We start from the raw sequence: 16,637 nt of genomic DNA, 5'->3' as shown, positions 1-16,637 counted from the left end.
GGCATATTACACAAGAACATTGCACCACGTTGGGAAAACATTTATAATTCGGTGAAAAATTGCTTGTACTATTTGTTCTTTTCAAGCCCGAGTTTGGTTTGCGAGAAGGTCTTCTATAAGGATTTAAATTCCACCATTAGGAACTCAGATATCAGGAAAATGCCTTTGTTTACTTGTATAACATGTCGCGTGTCCTTTGCAGACAGCGACATACAGCGTCGCCACTACAAAACAGACTGGCATCGTTATAACCTCAAGAGAAAAGTCGCTGAAATGCCGCCTGTTACTGCCGAAGTGTTTCAGCAAAAAGTCCTTGCGCAAAAAGCCGAACTTGAAGCACAACAGCAAAGCAAAACGAAAACTATGCACTGTCAATTGTGTGGCAAGACTTTCTCCTCAGAGAATGCCTACAGCAACCACATGAGTTCGAAAAAACACAAAGACCTGGAGGCTGGCAAAGCCAAGAGAGATGGAAGTGTAAACACTGAGGGTTTGTCCAGTGGTAAAACAACGACCGAGGAAAGTAAAGAAACTGGTGGACAGAATATGGACCTTGAAAATGCTGAGTCATCATCCTTTGATAATAATGATGATGATGAGGACGATGACGTTGAAGAAGACACGCTTGAAGTTGAAGACTGTCTGTTCTGCCCACATCATAGCATCAGCTTAGAAGAAAACATGAAGCACATGACCCGGTCACATAGCTTCTTCATTCCAGACTTAGAATTTGTTATGGATTTGAAAGGGCTGTTGACCTATCTTTGTGAAAAAGTTGGAATTGGTAACATGTGCCTCTACTGTAATGACAAGGGGAAAAGCTTTTTCTCAACAGAAGCTGTTCAGTCCCACATGGTTGACAAGGGCCACACAAAAATCGACTACGAGGGCGATGCAGTTTTGGAATATGCTGACTTTTATGATTTTAGCAGCAGTTATCCTGATTATAATTCAGATGAAGAAGACCAGAATGATGAAATCCAGAGCAAGGACAACACTTTAGCAGTCAACAAGCAAACATTGGAACTTTGTTTGCCATCAGGTGCTAAACTTGGCCATCGGAATATGCATCACATCTACAAGCAGAATCTCCCCCCAAAGAGAAGCCATCATTCCAAAGTCATCCGAAATATCATGGCAGATTATAAAGCCCTTGGTTGGCATGGCACCATTGCAAATGCTTCACGGCAGAAAGTTAAAGATGTCAGGCTAAAGAATATCCAGCAAGCGAAAAGAGCTGTCGACGTCTCTGTCAAAGCAAACAAACTGCAAAAACATTTCAGACCTCAAGTGATTTTCTAGACTGGCAAATTACAGTAAACAGCATTTGAATGACAGCAGTGTTATAACAAGAAATGTGAAGATGACGAAACTGTAGAAGTAGTATCGCACATCATGGCTATTGTAGAACCATGAAAACCAGTTGTTAAAAGATGTTTTGTCACATTTTTGGCGAAGTATAGTTGTCAAGTTTATTGTTCTGTGAATTACTGTATCACCTTGAATAATCAACCTTGTAGACCCACCCCCCCCCCCCCCCCCACATTTAATCAATACATTTAAACAATGTTCTCCAACTTAAAAACCTTGGGCAATTACCTCCATTTAATAATCACCCCAGTAGTGAGGGAAAAACACTTGATTTTGATGTAATTGTACATAACTTGAGAAAAAGGGTAGTAAACTGTTGTACCTACAAAACCAAAAATAATTAATACAAAAAAGGAATAATCTACACACTACCATACCTCCTTAAGAAATAGCTAGGAGTCTAGGGCAATGTCTTTATTGGCTGAAAATTGACCTGGAATGACTTGGACAAATGTTTAAGGCTTAAGGCTCTTTGGCCAGTATTTGTTCGGTCACCTGGGGGAACTCTACGGTACTGGAATTTTTTTAATGCAGAAATCCTTTCGTAAAGAATGCAAGTGAACGGTAGAGCTGTTAATAGGGCTGCCAACAAAAAATTAATTTTCTCAATTTCTCCAGGCAACCTAATGCTGGGCCAAGAGCCCATGAGATACTAAGTAAAGCAAATGCTCTATCACTGTCATTTTTCTCCAAAACAATATTTCAACTCTTCATTCCTGAAGAAAGAGAACAAAGACCGTACGTTTTTATTTCAGTTTTGGTGCAAATATAACTTGTAACTTGGTAAAATTTAAAGAAAATTCCATTGTAACTTTTACAATAACTGTCCAAATTCCTGCGTGCTGATTGGCTCGTAGCTATCGTCTATAAGAGTACAGACAATAAAAATGACGTCAAATGTAACGCGCGCGCTTTCTCAACGAAAAAAATAGACAATTCCGCTCATACTTTTTCTATGTTATTGTAAAAAAACAAATCGACGGCAGTTTTCTATGGTCTATACTCTTATAGACCATAAAATGACCCCATAAAATGTCCAAAACTTGGCAGTGAAGCTCGTGCTTCCACTTGAGTTTTGAACATTTTTTGACGTCATTTTATGGTCTATAAGAGTATAAACCATAGAAAACTGCCGTCGATTTGTTAATTCTATTTCAGATGAATGTCTTTAATTAAAAAAATACTACCTTGGGTACCGTAACCACCATTTCACAAGAGTTTGGCATGATCCATAATTGAGTTGATGGTTAAAGCAACAGTGCTAAACTGTCTTACAAGATATTTAAATGCTGCAGAAGCTTTCTTTTTTCATGTGAAATCTGAACACACAATATTGCACACTAAATGGTCAGGTTTCAACAAACAGTTGTTTTATTACTATTAATTAAAATATCCAGCATTAAGTTGGACGTCACTGGAAAAGCACCATAAGCTGAGTTATCGTTTTGATTTTACTCATATTTCATGGGTCTCGTCTTCTGAACAGAATTTAATAAAACCTTAAATGTTAAAAAATAATTCTTTAATCTTTGGCTCCCTGAGAAAAAAATTTCCCGGCACAACTTGTGGCCAAGTTTAATGAACCAACAATAACTAGTCAACACTGTTTGCATCATAAAATGAAATTACTGTAAACAGTGCAGCACCAATAAATTATATTTAATTAAACTGACGTATACTTTGAGGCAACTCTTAAGGGCAACATTAAATTTTCATGGTTGTATGACAAATCATGACATTTAGTTCCCACCTCCGGCAGTAACTTCCACTTGCAAAATTTCCCGACTTTTGCTCAGTAGTTGTGCAAGAAAAAAAAGATGAATCTCCAATGGGTAAATGCTCCTTAGCCACTTTATTCTTCTGGCATGGTTTTAAAATTTACTATTTAAATGTACCTTAATAGTCTGCATAAAACAGTAAACTGGAGAAGACATCAGATGTCAAATTTCTTTTTCTTTTCTTTTTTTTTTCAGGAAGAATGTGTTTTTATGAAGAACTGAAAATTGCAATGTTTTTGGCTCAGCAAAATAGTTTGCAAACTCAAATTAAAATACTCACAAACTAGACCATTTCCAAAATTGCACAGGTTAAGAATTGGACTGAATACTTCCCAGGGGTGGGATGGGGGGTACTCCCTGTAATGGACTAGATGGGGATGCTTCGCCCGAAAGGGGGACCTTTTCCAGGCTGGAGGTATAGGCGACTCTTTTCTGACGTCATTGTTTACATTTTTCCTCATTAGCATACGACTTCACAGAAGCTGTGGCCGTATATATGAACTAAATGCAAAATTTGAAAGAGCTGATTAAGTTGAGCACTTTGTGCAATTTTCAGCTCTTTGCAAGCAATATTGAAGGAAATATCAGCCATCAAAAGCTGCGAAATTGCTGGGTGGCAAAAAAGTTAATGAGCGATACATTCTCTGTAAAATTTCGAGTTTTTAGAAGAGAATTTCTCCGAAACTATTCGATGTATTGGGCTCAAATTTTCAGCGAAAACTGAAACTGTTATGCCCGTTCAATTTTCAGAGTTTTTGTGTCATTAGCATCATCAGATAGAGATAAGCATATGTTAATGCGGCAAAAAGTGTAAACAAAGATTCGCCTATATAAAAGGATAGGGAATTCACAAGGGGAAGTATAGAAAAGGGTGAGGTGAACTGTATATTTTTAGGTATTTAAAACGACCTTTCAAAGTATCTCGAACAGACCCAATGAAAGTTCAGATACGGTGTTTCCAACTGTAAATATGTGAAAGGAGTACCATTTTTAAAAGGGTCACCATTTCTGTCAAAATTGGTATACAAAAGGGTAAAGGGTTGGATGTTAGGGTGGAGTGTCACCATATAAAACTTTGTTGAGTATTTTTTCATTTCCGCAGGAAAGATACTTGCTGAATTTTCACACATCTTTTTAAATCCAGCTTTTAGCAGGGCATTTTTTCTTTCTGAAGGGTTGCATTGTATTTAAAAAATGTAAAAAATAACTACCTCCTCCTAACTGAATTGCGAGTTTCCATAATTTTTATGCAATTAATGCAAACTCATCAGTCGTAATGGCAGAAAAATCAGGTTCTGTATGTAGAGCCGTCAGTCTTGTCAAGTGTGAATGAGAAAAATAAGGGCAAACTTATGTCCACAAGAGTGAAGAATTCTGATGCTCCTTTGCAAAGATGTGACCGCCTTGCTTCACTTTGTTGCTCATCTGCCATAATGAAATGAGAACCGCCACCAATCTTGACTTACTAATATATTAATTATATACATGAGCGGGAGGTCATGTAGATCCAAAGAGCTTGCATGTTGTACTCGGATACTGTTCTATGTTATCATACACTCTCACAATATCCATATGATCATCAAGAGTATCGATTAGCTTCTCTGCTTGTTGTAAAGATTCACTGGACAGAGAAACAAGTGTGTGGGGAATATATTCCAGTTCAGATGAAGTAACTTTCTTCGCAAACTTTTCTGATAAATGATCATACACTTGCTTTGTGTCTTCAAGTGCGCATATGAACTGAAATAAGAAGAACAACAGCAATGATAATTATCACACATTTACCACTGATCATGTTAATACAGTTCAGCTGTGTCAACTGGTTAAAATCAGTTCAAAAACTTATAAATAATTCATATGCCCATTGACCTATCAAATGGTTGATAATACATCATGTGCAGTTACTTTGTATTGATAAACCTCCTTATTAGTATGCAGTGTTTTATCAGCTGATAAAACACTCCTCATTAGTATGCGGTGTTTTTCTTATATGCTAATTTCCAATGTTCTCACAAAAGCATAATTGTTATGAACTCTATTGACACAGGCTTTTCCAGGAATGTTTTTGAAGCCGTTCAAACAGCTCGCAGCACATGTTTTATCGGGTCTAAAACCACTCGGCTCCACTTCATGGTTTTAAACCTGATAAAACACTCCTGCTCATTTTTAAAACATTACTTTTATAGTTATCAACCCTGTTGATAGAACCAAACATTTGTTACCTTTTATAGTTTGGTAACATGATTTTAACCAATCAGATGCTAAAAGACAACTGTGCAAAGTCTAGGGGTCCATGACAGTTGTCAAACTGGTTCGACAGGTCATTTTACTGCCAAAAAGCACTAATTTCAGGACCATTTTCATGCCATTCCTTTGGAATGACCATCTGGCTGGCCAGTTCTGAAAAATGGGTTCAGTGCATGCATCACCAAGTGTCATGTGACCTAATTCTCACTATTTGTTAAAATTATGTGATATATAACTTATTTTTTAGACAATTCCTGAATGGCAAGAAATAATATTATTTTATAAAACCACTTCTTTTGCCAACACTACAATCAATAACAACAACATCATCAAAACTATCCTAATGGCTTTAACTAAAGTTTTCCAAAATTCAAACTGTCATGAAAGCCCGTTGTTGCTCTTTCTTAGTGACCTCAAAATTGACCATTACTTTAATTTACAAATTCTGTCAGGTCTATATTTTCCAGTTCTTTTTACACAGACTTTCAATACTTTACAGAAATGTTGTTCAGTGAAAACCAATTAAAACAGAAACCAGAATAAAAGGCATTAACACACCTGAGTTCAGCATACCCTAAATTTCTCGATACTGCTCTTCTTCTGTGATCATACCTTAATATTCTTTGTTCCATTTTCTGACTCACAGAAGAACACATTCTCTGCCCCACTTTCAATGGCTATTTCTTCGGCCTGCAAGAGAAGATAATAGCATAGTTCCAGAAAAAGTCATCTCCTCTACCCCCCTGGAAATTCCAATAATTATTTAGCTGTATACAGTCGAACCTCCCGTAAGCGAACACCCTCAGGACCAGAAAAAGTGTCCATTTAAGAGAGGTGTCCACTTATAGGAGGTTAAAAGTGTAGTGTTTATGTGTAGCTGAGAACATGACCAAGTGTCTGTTCACGAGAGGTGTGCACCTACAGAAGGTGTCTGTAAACAGAGGTTCAACTGTACTTTCCTTTAAATGCTTTGGCCTCTGGAAACCTCAGGCCTCAAGAAGAGGTACTTGTCAGAGAAGGGGAAAAGGCTTATTTCAAACCATGAGTTTTCAACTAAACTTAAATTGGACTTTTTGCAAAAGATTACCACAAAAGTAACTAAAAGATAGCACTAATGGGTTGTGTATCAAACATACAATGTCATTTTTACCTTAACACATGTATAACACTTCTGCACATTTGAAGACCAAATTTCAATATAGACCAACTGACAGATGTTTTGACTATTGGTACGCCAAAGTGGTGAAGTGTTTCTTCAATAAAATATTTTATTTTATTTGTGTCTTTTTGCAGCACTGAGGTGTGTGTGTGTGGGGGGGGGGGGGGGGGGGAGGGATTAACAGAGCTTTAAATGGTATCTCAAAAACTAATCAGTAAGGCACACAGTACCATAATTGAGGTTAAACATATTACATACTTCTAGCCATTTAAGTTAAAGTCGCATTTAGCTTCCAAATTGGCTTACTTTATCCACAGTATCACCATCAGGGTAGTCTTCTAAGTCGTGCTTATCTTTGCTAAAAAGGAAATCTTCCACAGTTATCATCCCTGTTCAAATAAAATAAAAATGTTAATTTACAACTAAATTAATAACACACTTTAGTCATTTACTTGCTGTCCATGTTCACTGTTACAATACTAACAGTGATAAATCATGTCTTGATGTTTTGTTTCCTGTGATTGTTTAATTGTTACTTTCAGATGTGTGGTAATTTGTGAATGCATCTGAAGAAAAAGTAAATTGCTGGCTTGAAGTTTGCTTTGTCTGAGAAGCTTCCCAATGTTGCTCACGTGTGTTTGTGTTGGAAGAAGGCCCTGCAAAAAAACATTTGTCAAGTATGCTACAACACTGGTGTAAAATGAAGGATTTTTCTCAGGGAAGTGCACCTTGTCGTAGGGATTATAGGAGGACAGTGGACTAAAGAACAGATAGATGATCAACAGAAGCTTGAAATGCATTGACTCTTTGCCTCTGACCTTTGTGATCATATTGAAATGTCACTGATCCACCATCCTTTAATGAGCCTCTGAAAAATCAAGAAAAGTGTTTTACTACAATGTCAGCAATATTTGTCCATCAACAAAATATTGCCTTCCTCTATCCTGTTTTCCTCCTTCAATCATCATTCTGTTTGGTTACATTAATTCAACCCAAGTAGGTGAGACAATATTATCCCTTCCTTGCCTGTTTGACTCTAGTTGACTCTAGTGCTAGGATGATCCTATCTTTCAGCTTGGATGATCCTACAGTGCTACCATCATCCAAGCAAGAAGGTCAACTTAAACCTCCCAGAAAACAATGGTGCTAGGTTGATCCACCCACCAGGATGATCTGCCCGCTAGGATCATCCTGCCACCTATGAGTGGATCCTAAGTCATTTTAACAAGTGGCAAATTCATTTACTTCCTCTAGAGCTCTTCAGTAATTATTTGCCAGTTTTCTTTTGTAACTTAAGGGTATTATTGTCTGTAGCCTACTGGGATTACAAATTCTAAACAAGAAAAGAAAACTAATAGTTTTTATTAAAAATGATTCTCATTTTAATTGATCATCATCATGGCTGTTATTATTATTATTATTATTGTTATTATTAGTACTTTTGTGATGTTTTTTATATACTTTTTTTAGTTGATATTTAAATAAATTCTTTATTGTTATTATTATTATTATTATTATTACTATTATTATTATCATTATTAATTACTATGATCATTATGCGCAGCGTACGACATATGAATTCAACTTAAATTAGCCACATAGGGCGCAAAGCGTAACCTATGTTGCTCTACAGGAATTTAACACTAAAAAAGTTGATAATGCCCTACAAGCCACCCCCCCCCCCCCCCCCAAAAAAAAAAAAAAAAAAAAACAAACAAAAAAAACTAAGACTAGACAAAGATTAATGCAGGCCTAAAATTTATATAAAGAAACCAAGCGTAAAACTACTACTGTAACACTCTGCTATGACATCAGGGTCTGGGCATTACTTGGTAATAACTTTGAATGTTCGCGTTGTTATTATTATTATTATTATTATTATTATTATTATTATTGCTATTAATGAAAACCTTTTTACATTATGTTTTCCATTGAACAATCAAAGAATAAACTATGGTGTGGTTTTGTATCAAAATTTGCACACACAAGCATTGAACAAATTTAATAGTGTACAAGTCATGTACTATGCATCTGGGTCTCTGCAGATGGTTTGTGTGGAAATTACCCACCCATTTTTTCGTAGAATAGTATTAATCTCATTCTTGGTTTTAGTCTTGTTGGTTGTGAGCATTTGAACAATCAGCCCACAGCCTCCAGGACCTTTTATCTCAAGCAAGCTGGCTTCATAAGGATTATCCTTTGTCTATAAAAAATATAAACAAGAGATGATTACATGGAGAAGGTTAAGTATACAGCCTTCATAAGCCTTAAAGCCCTCATGGATAACATCTTGAAAAAAAAGCTTCTGTAGCAATTATTAAGCCACTTTCCTTCCCCTGGATGGGATGCTGGATCCATCAGCAAGGTCATTGAATCCCCCCACCCACCCACCCATCCTGTACATCCCCAGTCCCCTCTAAATGCCACTTTACGTGGTATGACTTAAGCATATATGTTTATCCTGAATCCCATAACAACAAAAAAAAATCAAATACAACTCTCATCAAATGTTCCACATATTTTTATATGCTGAGGAGGATTCTGGTATGCTCTTGCATGCTGTATCTATGATGTAACAGTGGCAAGTTATAGGATCAAAGACTTCTCTCCAGTTTTGGTGAAAATTTTTTTATAATTTTAGGTCATAAGCTCTCTGTATTTGAAATGTTGTTTTTAGGTCTACAGTAATTAATCAGATCAATAACAAAACATAAAATAATTTAAAAAGGTAGTAAATACCTGCTTTATTTGCACACCAGTTGCCTTTAATTTAGAGAAGTATGCACTAATCTTATCAGAGAGCCTGCATTTCAGGCCTTAATTTTAATTTGCTTTAGTTTCGTATCACTCTTCTCTGAATGGGATGGTGTCATGGAGGGTTTTGTAATAAACAAGTCAAAGAGCACATTTTAACAAAAGGTTGCAGGAAATCTTTGAGCTGAATTCAAGGCTGTATGCATGCAAAATGGGTCAAATCTTAGCAAAAAAAAAAAAAAAAAGATTAACATGTTTATAAAATGACAACAAATGGATGAGTTAGCAAACTAATAAGAGAGTGCGAGTGAGTGAAACTGAGTGTTCACTGGCGATTTCCTGAACATAGAGTTCAGTAAAGTCCCAGCCCTAAAATCTCCCAAAAGTCCCAAAATAACCCTCCATAAACCACGCAACCACACCAAACTTCAAACCAAACTCCAACTCTGTTTATTTGGCTCACGCGATAAATACAACGCGCCATCAATTTCAAAGTTACAAACCAACCAATGCGCGTGTGCACTTTAAAACTATCAATCAAACGAAACTTGTCAGCGCGCGCTCTAAAAAGCATAAATTCAATATCAAGTTTCACAAAAGTTTTCTTTAAAGTCACAACACTGAGCACGTAAATTATTATAAAGTGACTGGCAAAAAGAAGCTCACCCCTGTTCCTGATTTAATTGCACTTCCAATCTTGTCTTTTGGCATGTTTATTGATTTGGCTTTTTCAATAAGACCCTCTAAGCGACGGTTGAACGTAACATCTGGCCCAGATTCTGCCATGTGAAGAAAAGAAAAATACAAGTAGTATTCAGAGAAAAATTGAAATCATACAAAGATTTGAAGTCTTTCCTTATTTCTGGTGTTGTCTTACTTTATTTATCACAGCAATAAAAAAAATCTTTTAAAATGATAGGCTGTCGCTGCAGTAATGATTCTATCATATGTACATGTCATCTGTGCAACTGCAAGGACAGTATACATCACTGGTCACATGTGCTGTCACAGAACCCTTGCACTTGAATATGCTCTCCTTTTCATGCATCTTAATCACTTTGAAATACATTGCTGTATTTTCATTCACCAAAAACTTTAACTATTGTTCATTTTCCTACGCAATTTTGTTACAAATGAGCTCAAAAAATCCCATATTGTCGGAAATTTTTTTTTTTTTGGGAAATCATCACTTTTATTTAGTACTCTACTTACAAAAGCTCAAAAGCCAGGAGGTTGCCTTAGCGGGGGAGGGGGGGAGGGGGTGGGCGATGCTGAAGTTTGAAATTGATTGGCACATTATTACCATTATAAACTCAAACAAAACAAACAAAATCCCCTACTCTGTACCATATTACCATGACAATAAAATAATATTGTGGAGTGACAAGGGGTATTCTCCTCCTCGCTGCAACTATACCTGCTCGACTGACAATTCTCTAGCCTATATTGGTATTGATCATGCTACGTGTATATCGATTTTTGTTGATTTGACAGCCACGGTAGTTGGCAAACGGAACTCCACAAGCGTCAAACAGATCAGATTATCTATTTTGTATGAATCAACATAAGTTTATTAAAATTATGCTCACCTCGAACTGCTGTGATGATATCCATCGAAAGTTTTCCAAATTCCTTGCTCCGTGCAAAGTCAATATGGGCCTTCTTGAATTTAATATTTTGCCATTTACTATGGCCCTTGTATCTGAACTGCATTCTCGAAACATTTGGTGGAGTAGACGGACAGCGACACTTAGTAATAAGAGCTGGAAGGCTTGTGGCCATAACACGAGATTTCCTTGCCAATGTGGCCGCCATCTTGATTTTCAAAATGAGCCAAATTCATGATTCAGCAGGGAGGGAGTGAGTAGAACAATGCAATACTAAAATTTTGCGACGAAGTATCTATCAAATGTGAGGTTGTGTATCGTTAATATTCTTCAACCTCTGAGGAAAAACGTTTTACTTCTTTTAAAGGGGAAACGTTTTATCTTTTGCTATAACATTTTAAAATAGTGACGCCCCACCTGATTCTCCCCACCCATGTTACAACACGTACAAGAGCTCGGTTACCAAGTATATACCGACACTCTCGCTTCGACACGTACAGGAACAACAGCGTATTTCGGTGACGGGGATTCCTTTTTCCTCAGCTGATTGCATATTAACGGAGCCAAATAGTTGAAAAAATAGTATGCAGTGGTTTACGGGAAGTATCCCTGAAGCTATAGGAGAATCCAGGCAGAAAGGATTGGTCTTTATTGTTTATATTGAAGGTCGGTACAAGTTGAATGATGTAATCTTATTCATTTAATTTCAGGTTGAGTTCACGTCAGTGTAAGCTGATCATTAGCTTGGCTGTTATCATAATAACGCTGAGTACACCAGTATTTTAATTGAAATCATAGACTTAGTTTATCAAAGGTTATCCACTTTCAACGTGAACTGCATAAAAAAATTATAAGCTAATTGCAGCTTGCGGAGTTTGAAAATGAAAACGCTAAAATATTAAAGACTCAGATACTGTACGTGATGCAGCGTTGCACCCAACAAGATTCAACATGTATCCATCCGCTTTACTAGTCCATTGATTTTACAGTGGAACTGTTGGCAATGTTGTGGTCAACACATGGTGAAATTTACAGATTGAAGTTGTACATTGTATACATGCAAATATGCTTTTCTGGGTAAATTGAAGAACAGACCAGATAAACCTGTGGGCTGACTGTTGGTATACTGTTGCCCAACAAATGACCAACAGTTGGCCGACAAACAGCCAACAGTTGGCTAACAGATGACTGACAGTTGGCCGACAGACACTCTGCCAACAGTTTAACCTCATCCTAAAATACATTGTTAGCCGACAGTCAGTAAATTGTTGGTCGCTTGTCAGTGACTTGTCAGCATGTTGTTGGTGGGCTTTTGTTATGTTGCCATTAAAACTATCATCCATTGCCATACCCTGTAACATATGGGTTAACTTAAGGACATTCCTTCTGAAACATTGAAAGTAAGATATATAGACCCTTATCACTCGGCGGCTATGATGAGTCTCGGGGGAATAAAAATCTTTGTTTTCGCATGGTCAGACGCTAATTCAGTGCGAGGCTTGCCATGCAAAAAAAGGGCTTCTTATTCTCCTAAGACTCAACATGGCGGCCTAGTGATAGAGGTCTATTGGAAGGATACTGTCAGCCATGTTATGATTACATGAGAGTGAGGCTCCCAATGCATTTTAGGGCGATTTAGACTTGTGGTAGTTGTCTTCCTTTATCATGTTTTTTTTTAGCAAAAACCCGGGGATAAAATACAAAAAGTACTTTGTTAATGATCTAGATGCGTTTTCTGGAAAACTATTAGCAAAGAAAAATATTACAGTTGCCCAATGAATAAAACCTAAACCAGGTAGAACAAGTATCACTAGGCTGTTACTTTGTGAGCTCTGTGGTTGTTGTCGATTACATTCACGCCAACAGTTCATTAGTGATCTGATTTGAAGACATTCTACCTTACCAGTTAATTGCACCAATCAATTTAAACTTCAGCAACCCCTGCCCCCAGGCATTTGAACTCTTGAAAATTGGGGTGACCCTAAAAGCCGGAACGGCAGAATGGCGGAAAATCATCCCTAATCCTAAAACACGGAACGGTGGAAAATCACCCCAAATAAACTATAATCCTAACCCTTACCCATTCTGTGTTTTAGGATTTAGGGTGATTTTCCGCCATGCCACCTTTTTGGGGTCGCCCAAAAACTAGAGCATTCAAATTTCCGCCTCCCAGAGCTTTTTTGAATGAATTAGTGTGGTAAATGTTGATTTTTAGTTTTAGTCCAGGTTCCAATTTATTTTATCCACTGACTCAAAGCTCCTGCTTTCTTGTTGTCTTTTGTAGTATTCAGTCTTGTGCTGAAGTGTTTATTTAGATGTGATCTATTGTATGTAAATACATTCACCAAAATTAATTAATTTTGCTCTAGGTGACAATGAAGAAACACAGAAAATGAATTCAACCTGGGCTGATTCCAAGGTTTGCATGATGTTTGTATTTCATAAATTTTAATTAATACACAGCAAAGTCTTCCTAGCAGTCACTTAGTTTCTTGTAGTCATACTTACATGTACAAAAATCACTGAATACTTAGTTAGCTGACAATCAATAATATTATTTATAAATGAACAATGGGCGATTCCAGAAAATATCCCTTTTAGGATTTCCGAAGGGGAGGGGGGGTTCACGATTATGGAATTCCGAAGGGGAGGGGGGGTTCACGATTATGGAATTCTGAGGGCATGGGGGGGCCTTTGCTCGTTTTTTAATCAAGGAAATGCTGTTTTCGAAGTTTTGATTCGAAAGATTAAAGTACAATCAAGCATAATTATGTGCAGCGTACTGGTAGCGATCGCGCGTGTTTCCATTCTCGGCTTGTGAAACAGCGGCCGAAAAAGGTGCAATCCTTTAATATCGCTTCCTTCACTGTTTATTACTGGGTTAAGTGGACAGGTAGTCATCTTTGAGAGGAAGACACGGTTACGATTTGAAATGAAGAAAACGTGACATCGCCTTTTGAGATTCGATGATCTCGATAATATTTATGCAAATTTGTAACGCTACGCCAAAGATGTAAACAAAGTCTGCTCAAAGGCAAGCGAGCGGCCACGTTGAAGTTTCCCCGGTTCCTTGCCGAATTTTACCGTAGAAGTTGTACGTTTTTAAAAAAGGAAATGCTTTTTCCGAAGTTTTCATTCGAAAGATTCAAGTACAATCAAGTATAATCTTGCACAGCGTACTGCTTGCGCAGCGAAGATATTTCAGAAGCGATCGTGTTACATTCCGCGAAAAAGCCGCAATCTTGTCCACGTGCTCCGGCGTAAGAGTCGATCGATTGGAAGGCTGCTCTTGTATGAGGGTTAATGACTGCTACTTTTTTCAGTAACATTTTGTAAATAAAGTAGATAATTACAAAACAGCAACGATGTATGTTTACTCGTGAGGGACTCGGGCACGTGGAATCGAACATTCAAGACGTGCATCACATATCACTGATAAATTTGCATAAAGTTGTTTTCAATGTAGTTGACAATCGGTAATTTTCTTCTTCCTCGCTAAAAGCGTTTGAAATAGTTAATACTAGGTATTCGTAATGTGGTAATTGAAACCACAAGTTTTCTCTTGATAGCGCCTGGAATCACAGATACAATTTTATTTAATTGAATTTTTGGTTCAGAAACTGAAGCCGACTGAAGCATGGATTTTGTGCGGGTATAAAACAAGGGGCGAAAAGAAATAATTTTTGTTTTCATCCAATGCGTTGTTCTAGTTTCCTACTTTTCCTAAAGGAGTTGAATGGCACAAGAAAACAAAGAGGAGTAAAACTGCCGTAAATGGTGTTTATTATTATAGCCAAATTCGGACTTGAAAAGAACATTTCACCGCCTGGCCACTAGCGGTAGGTTTTTCTTGTTGCTGAGGAGTAAAGCTTGTCGCCTAGCGCCGCTAGATCGCAGCCCTGAGGAGGCATAAATTCATGTTCGTTTGTTCATATAGGCGTTGCTAAAATCGAAAATGTACTTCCCAGAAAAACCGGAAATTCTGAAGGGGAGGGGGGGTTCACGATTATGGAATTCTGAGGGCATGGGGGGGTAACGCATTTTGGAATTTCCGAAGGCAAGGGGGGGTTAAAACATGGAAGCCGTCCGTGGTTGGGTATGGATATTTTCTGGAATTGCCCAATCAATAATTGATTTTGTAACATACAATACAGTAGTACTAAAAAATTAATATCATGCTAATTTTTATGTTTCTTGAAGTTGAAAATGACCTCAGAGAAGTTGAATTGCTTTTTTGTGTAAATGATTACAAAATCATTCTCAAAGGCACCAACATTTTATTTTATCACCTATGTTAATAACTGAAAATCGTTAAATATTTAGATTGCAGAGACGTTATCAAAAGAGAGATGTGTTGCTATTAAACTGGATCATAAGAGGTCAGTCTAGAAGAAATCAGTTTTTATCCATCCATGCACATGTACAACTTACAATTTTAGTGTTACATTTGCTTAGATTATAAATTGGCTTTGTAAATATGCAGATTTTCATGTAATGTTGTACATTGGCTTCCAAGAGACATTTCAGAACCTATGGGAAAACTATATCTAATGTAAAAGGAATAGATAAACTGGGTTGAAAAAATTTAATAAAGAAACAATAACCTTGATATTTGGTGCCAAAAGATGTCTGCAGACATTATTTGCTCTTAGTAGTGAACAATTTTTCCAAGGGAAAAAACAGGGAGCTTCAAGGAGCAGATTATGCCAAAGACAAAATTAATATAATTAACATATGTATTGTATTATATGTAATATGTATTTTCTTCTCTTTTATATGATTTAGTGAGGATTGCAGTCATTTCTCAAAGCTTTGTATCCTTTTTTCAAACACAGTGTGTATACACAACTCTCATCTGTAACTTACTACTGGGAAGAATTGTAAGGTCCGTAGGAATGTTATTACTAATGAAACTGCTCCATAGCCCCTGAAACTCAGTGTTCCAGAGTCAGTTGGCTTAACCACTTGGCCACTGAACTTAAATGTGGTAGGATTTCATTACCAGATATTGTTTAATAAATACAATCAAAGACTCAATAATGGTCAGTTATTTCTAATGAAGGTTTAGTTTCAAGCTATCCTGCTCTTTACAATGCATATTTGTTGTAGTTGAATCCTTAACGTGAAATCTCAATGTGTTAATAGACCCCGTTGTGTGCATCCCTGTAACATACTTTATTGGTGAGAATGGTTTGCCACTAGAAGTTGTAGGTGGCAGCCTTCCAGTTGATGAGTTTCTTTCCAAAGCAAGCAAGGCTTTAGAGGTGATTATAACAGTTGCATTTCCCATATACCAAAGCATGCTTTTCTTCTTTTGATGGTAGTAAGAAAATTATCAATAAATAATGTGAATTTCTTTGTGCTTTGTCGTCTCACTTGTCGCAAATAAGGTGTTTAAATTTCTCGCTGTACTGATGAAATACTTACAGTATTGATGATACAGTTGACTCCCGATAATTCAAACCTTCAACGGAAATTGAAAAAGGTTAGAGTTATTGTGAGTTGAGAGCAAATGACCTGAAATAAAAGAAAAAACAGTGTTTAGTGAGTATTTCTGTTCATACAGTGCCACATTTGAATCAGACTTAATTATAGAGAAGTAGAGTGAAAATGGAACTTTCAATATTTCCTAATTATAAATCAGAACGTAAAGCAACCTGAAAAAAAAGCAGCAGGAGAAGACTACATGTAGGTACTGAGAACTTGAAGTGGACTGATGCA

General features: G+C 36.9%; 3 protein-coding genes across 3 annotated transcripts in view; 2 read left to right on the top strand and 1 right to left on the bottom strand.

Annotated features, from left to right (window-relative positions):
- Positions 1 to 14: 14 nt before the first annotated feature.
- Positions 15 to 3,946, top strand: LOC146459449 (cytoplasmic 60S subunit biogenesis factor ZNF622-like). Its single transcript, XM_085089420.1, has one exon. The coding sequence runs from the start codon at positions 160 to 162 to the stop codon at positions 1,300 to 1,302; it is 1,143 nt and encodes a 380-aa protein (XP_084945546.1). The 5' UTR covers positions 15 to 159; the 3' UTR covers positions 1,303 to 3,946.
- On the bottom strand, positions 2,720 to 11,152 carry LOC146459448 (uncharacterized). Its single transcript, XM_085089421.1, has 7 exons — positions 10,899 to 11,152; positions 9,976 to 10,088; positions 8,625 to 8,758; positions 7,374 to 7,423; positions 6,862 to 6,944; positions 6,009 to 6,086; positions 2,720 to 4,889 (listed from the first exon to the last, which is right to left on the bottom strand). The coding sequence occupies exons 1-7, from the start codon at positions 11,122 to 11,124 to the stop codon at positions 4,647 to 4,649; spliced, it is 927 nt and encodes a 308-aa protein (XP_084945547.1). The 5' UTR covers positions 11,125 to 11,152; the 3' UTR covers positions 2,720 to 4,646.
- Positions 11,153 to 11,388: 236 nt separating this feature from the next.
- The window catches only part of LOC146459447 (UBX domain-containing protein 4-like), a 14,365-nt gene continuing 9,116 nt past the window's right edge, over positions 11,389 to 16,637 (top strand). The window contains exons 1-5 of the mRNA XM_085089489.1: positions 11,389 to 11,582; positions 13,286 to 13,335; positions 15,240 to 15,295; positions 15,702 to 15,730; positions 16,062 to 16,180. Of these exons, the coding sequence (XP_084945615.1) occupies positions 11,501 to 11,582; positions 13,286 to 13,335; positions 15,240 to 15,295; positions 15,702 to 15,730; positions 16,062 to 16,180 (336 nt within the window). The 5' untranslated portion in view covers positions 11,389 to 11,500. The remainder of the gene's footprint in view (positions 11,583 to 13,285; positions 13,336 to 15,239; positions 15,296 to 15,701; positions 15,731 to 16,061; positions 16,181 to 16,637) is intronic.

The sequence above is a fragment of the Pavona decussata genome, unplaced genomic scaffold, assembly GCF_977016875.1.
Source record: "Pavona decussata unplaced genomic scaffold, jaPavDecu1.1 SCAFFOLD_219, whole genome shotgun sequence".
NCBI classification, from domain to species: Eukaryota; Metazoa; Cnidaria; class Anthozoa; order Scleractinia; family Agariciidae; genus Pavona; species Pavona decussata.
The sequence above is the reverse complement of the archived record's forward strand: the minus strand, read 5'-3'. Positions and strand labels throughout refer to the sequence as shown.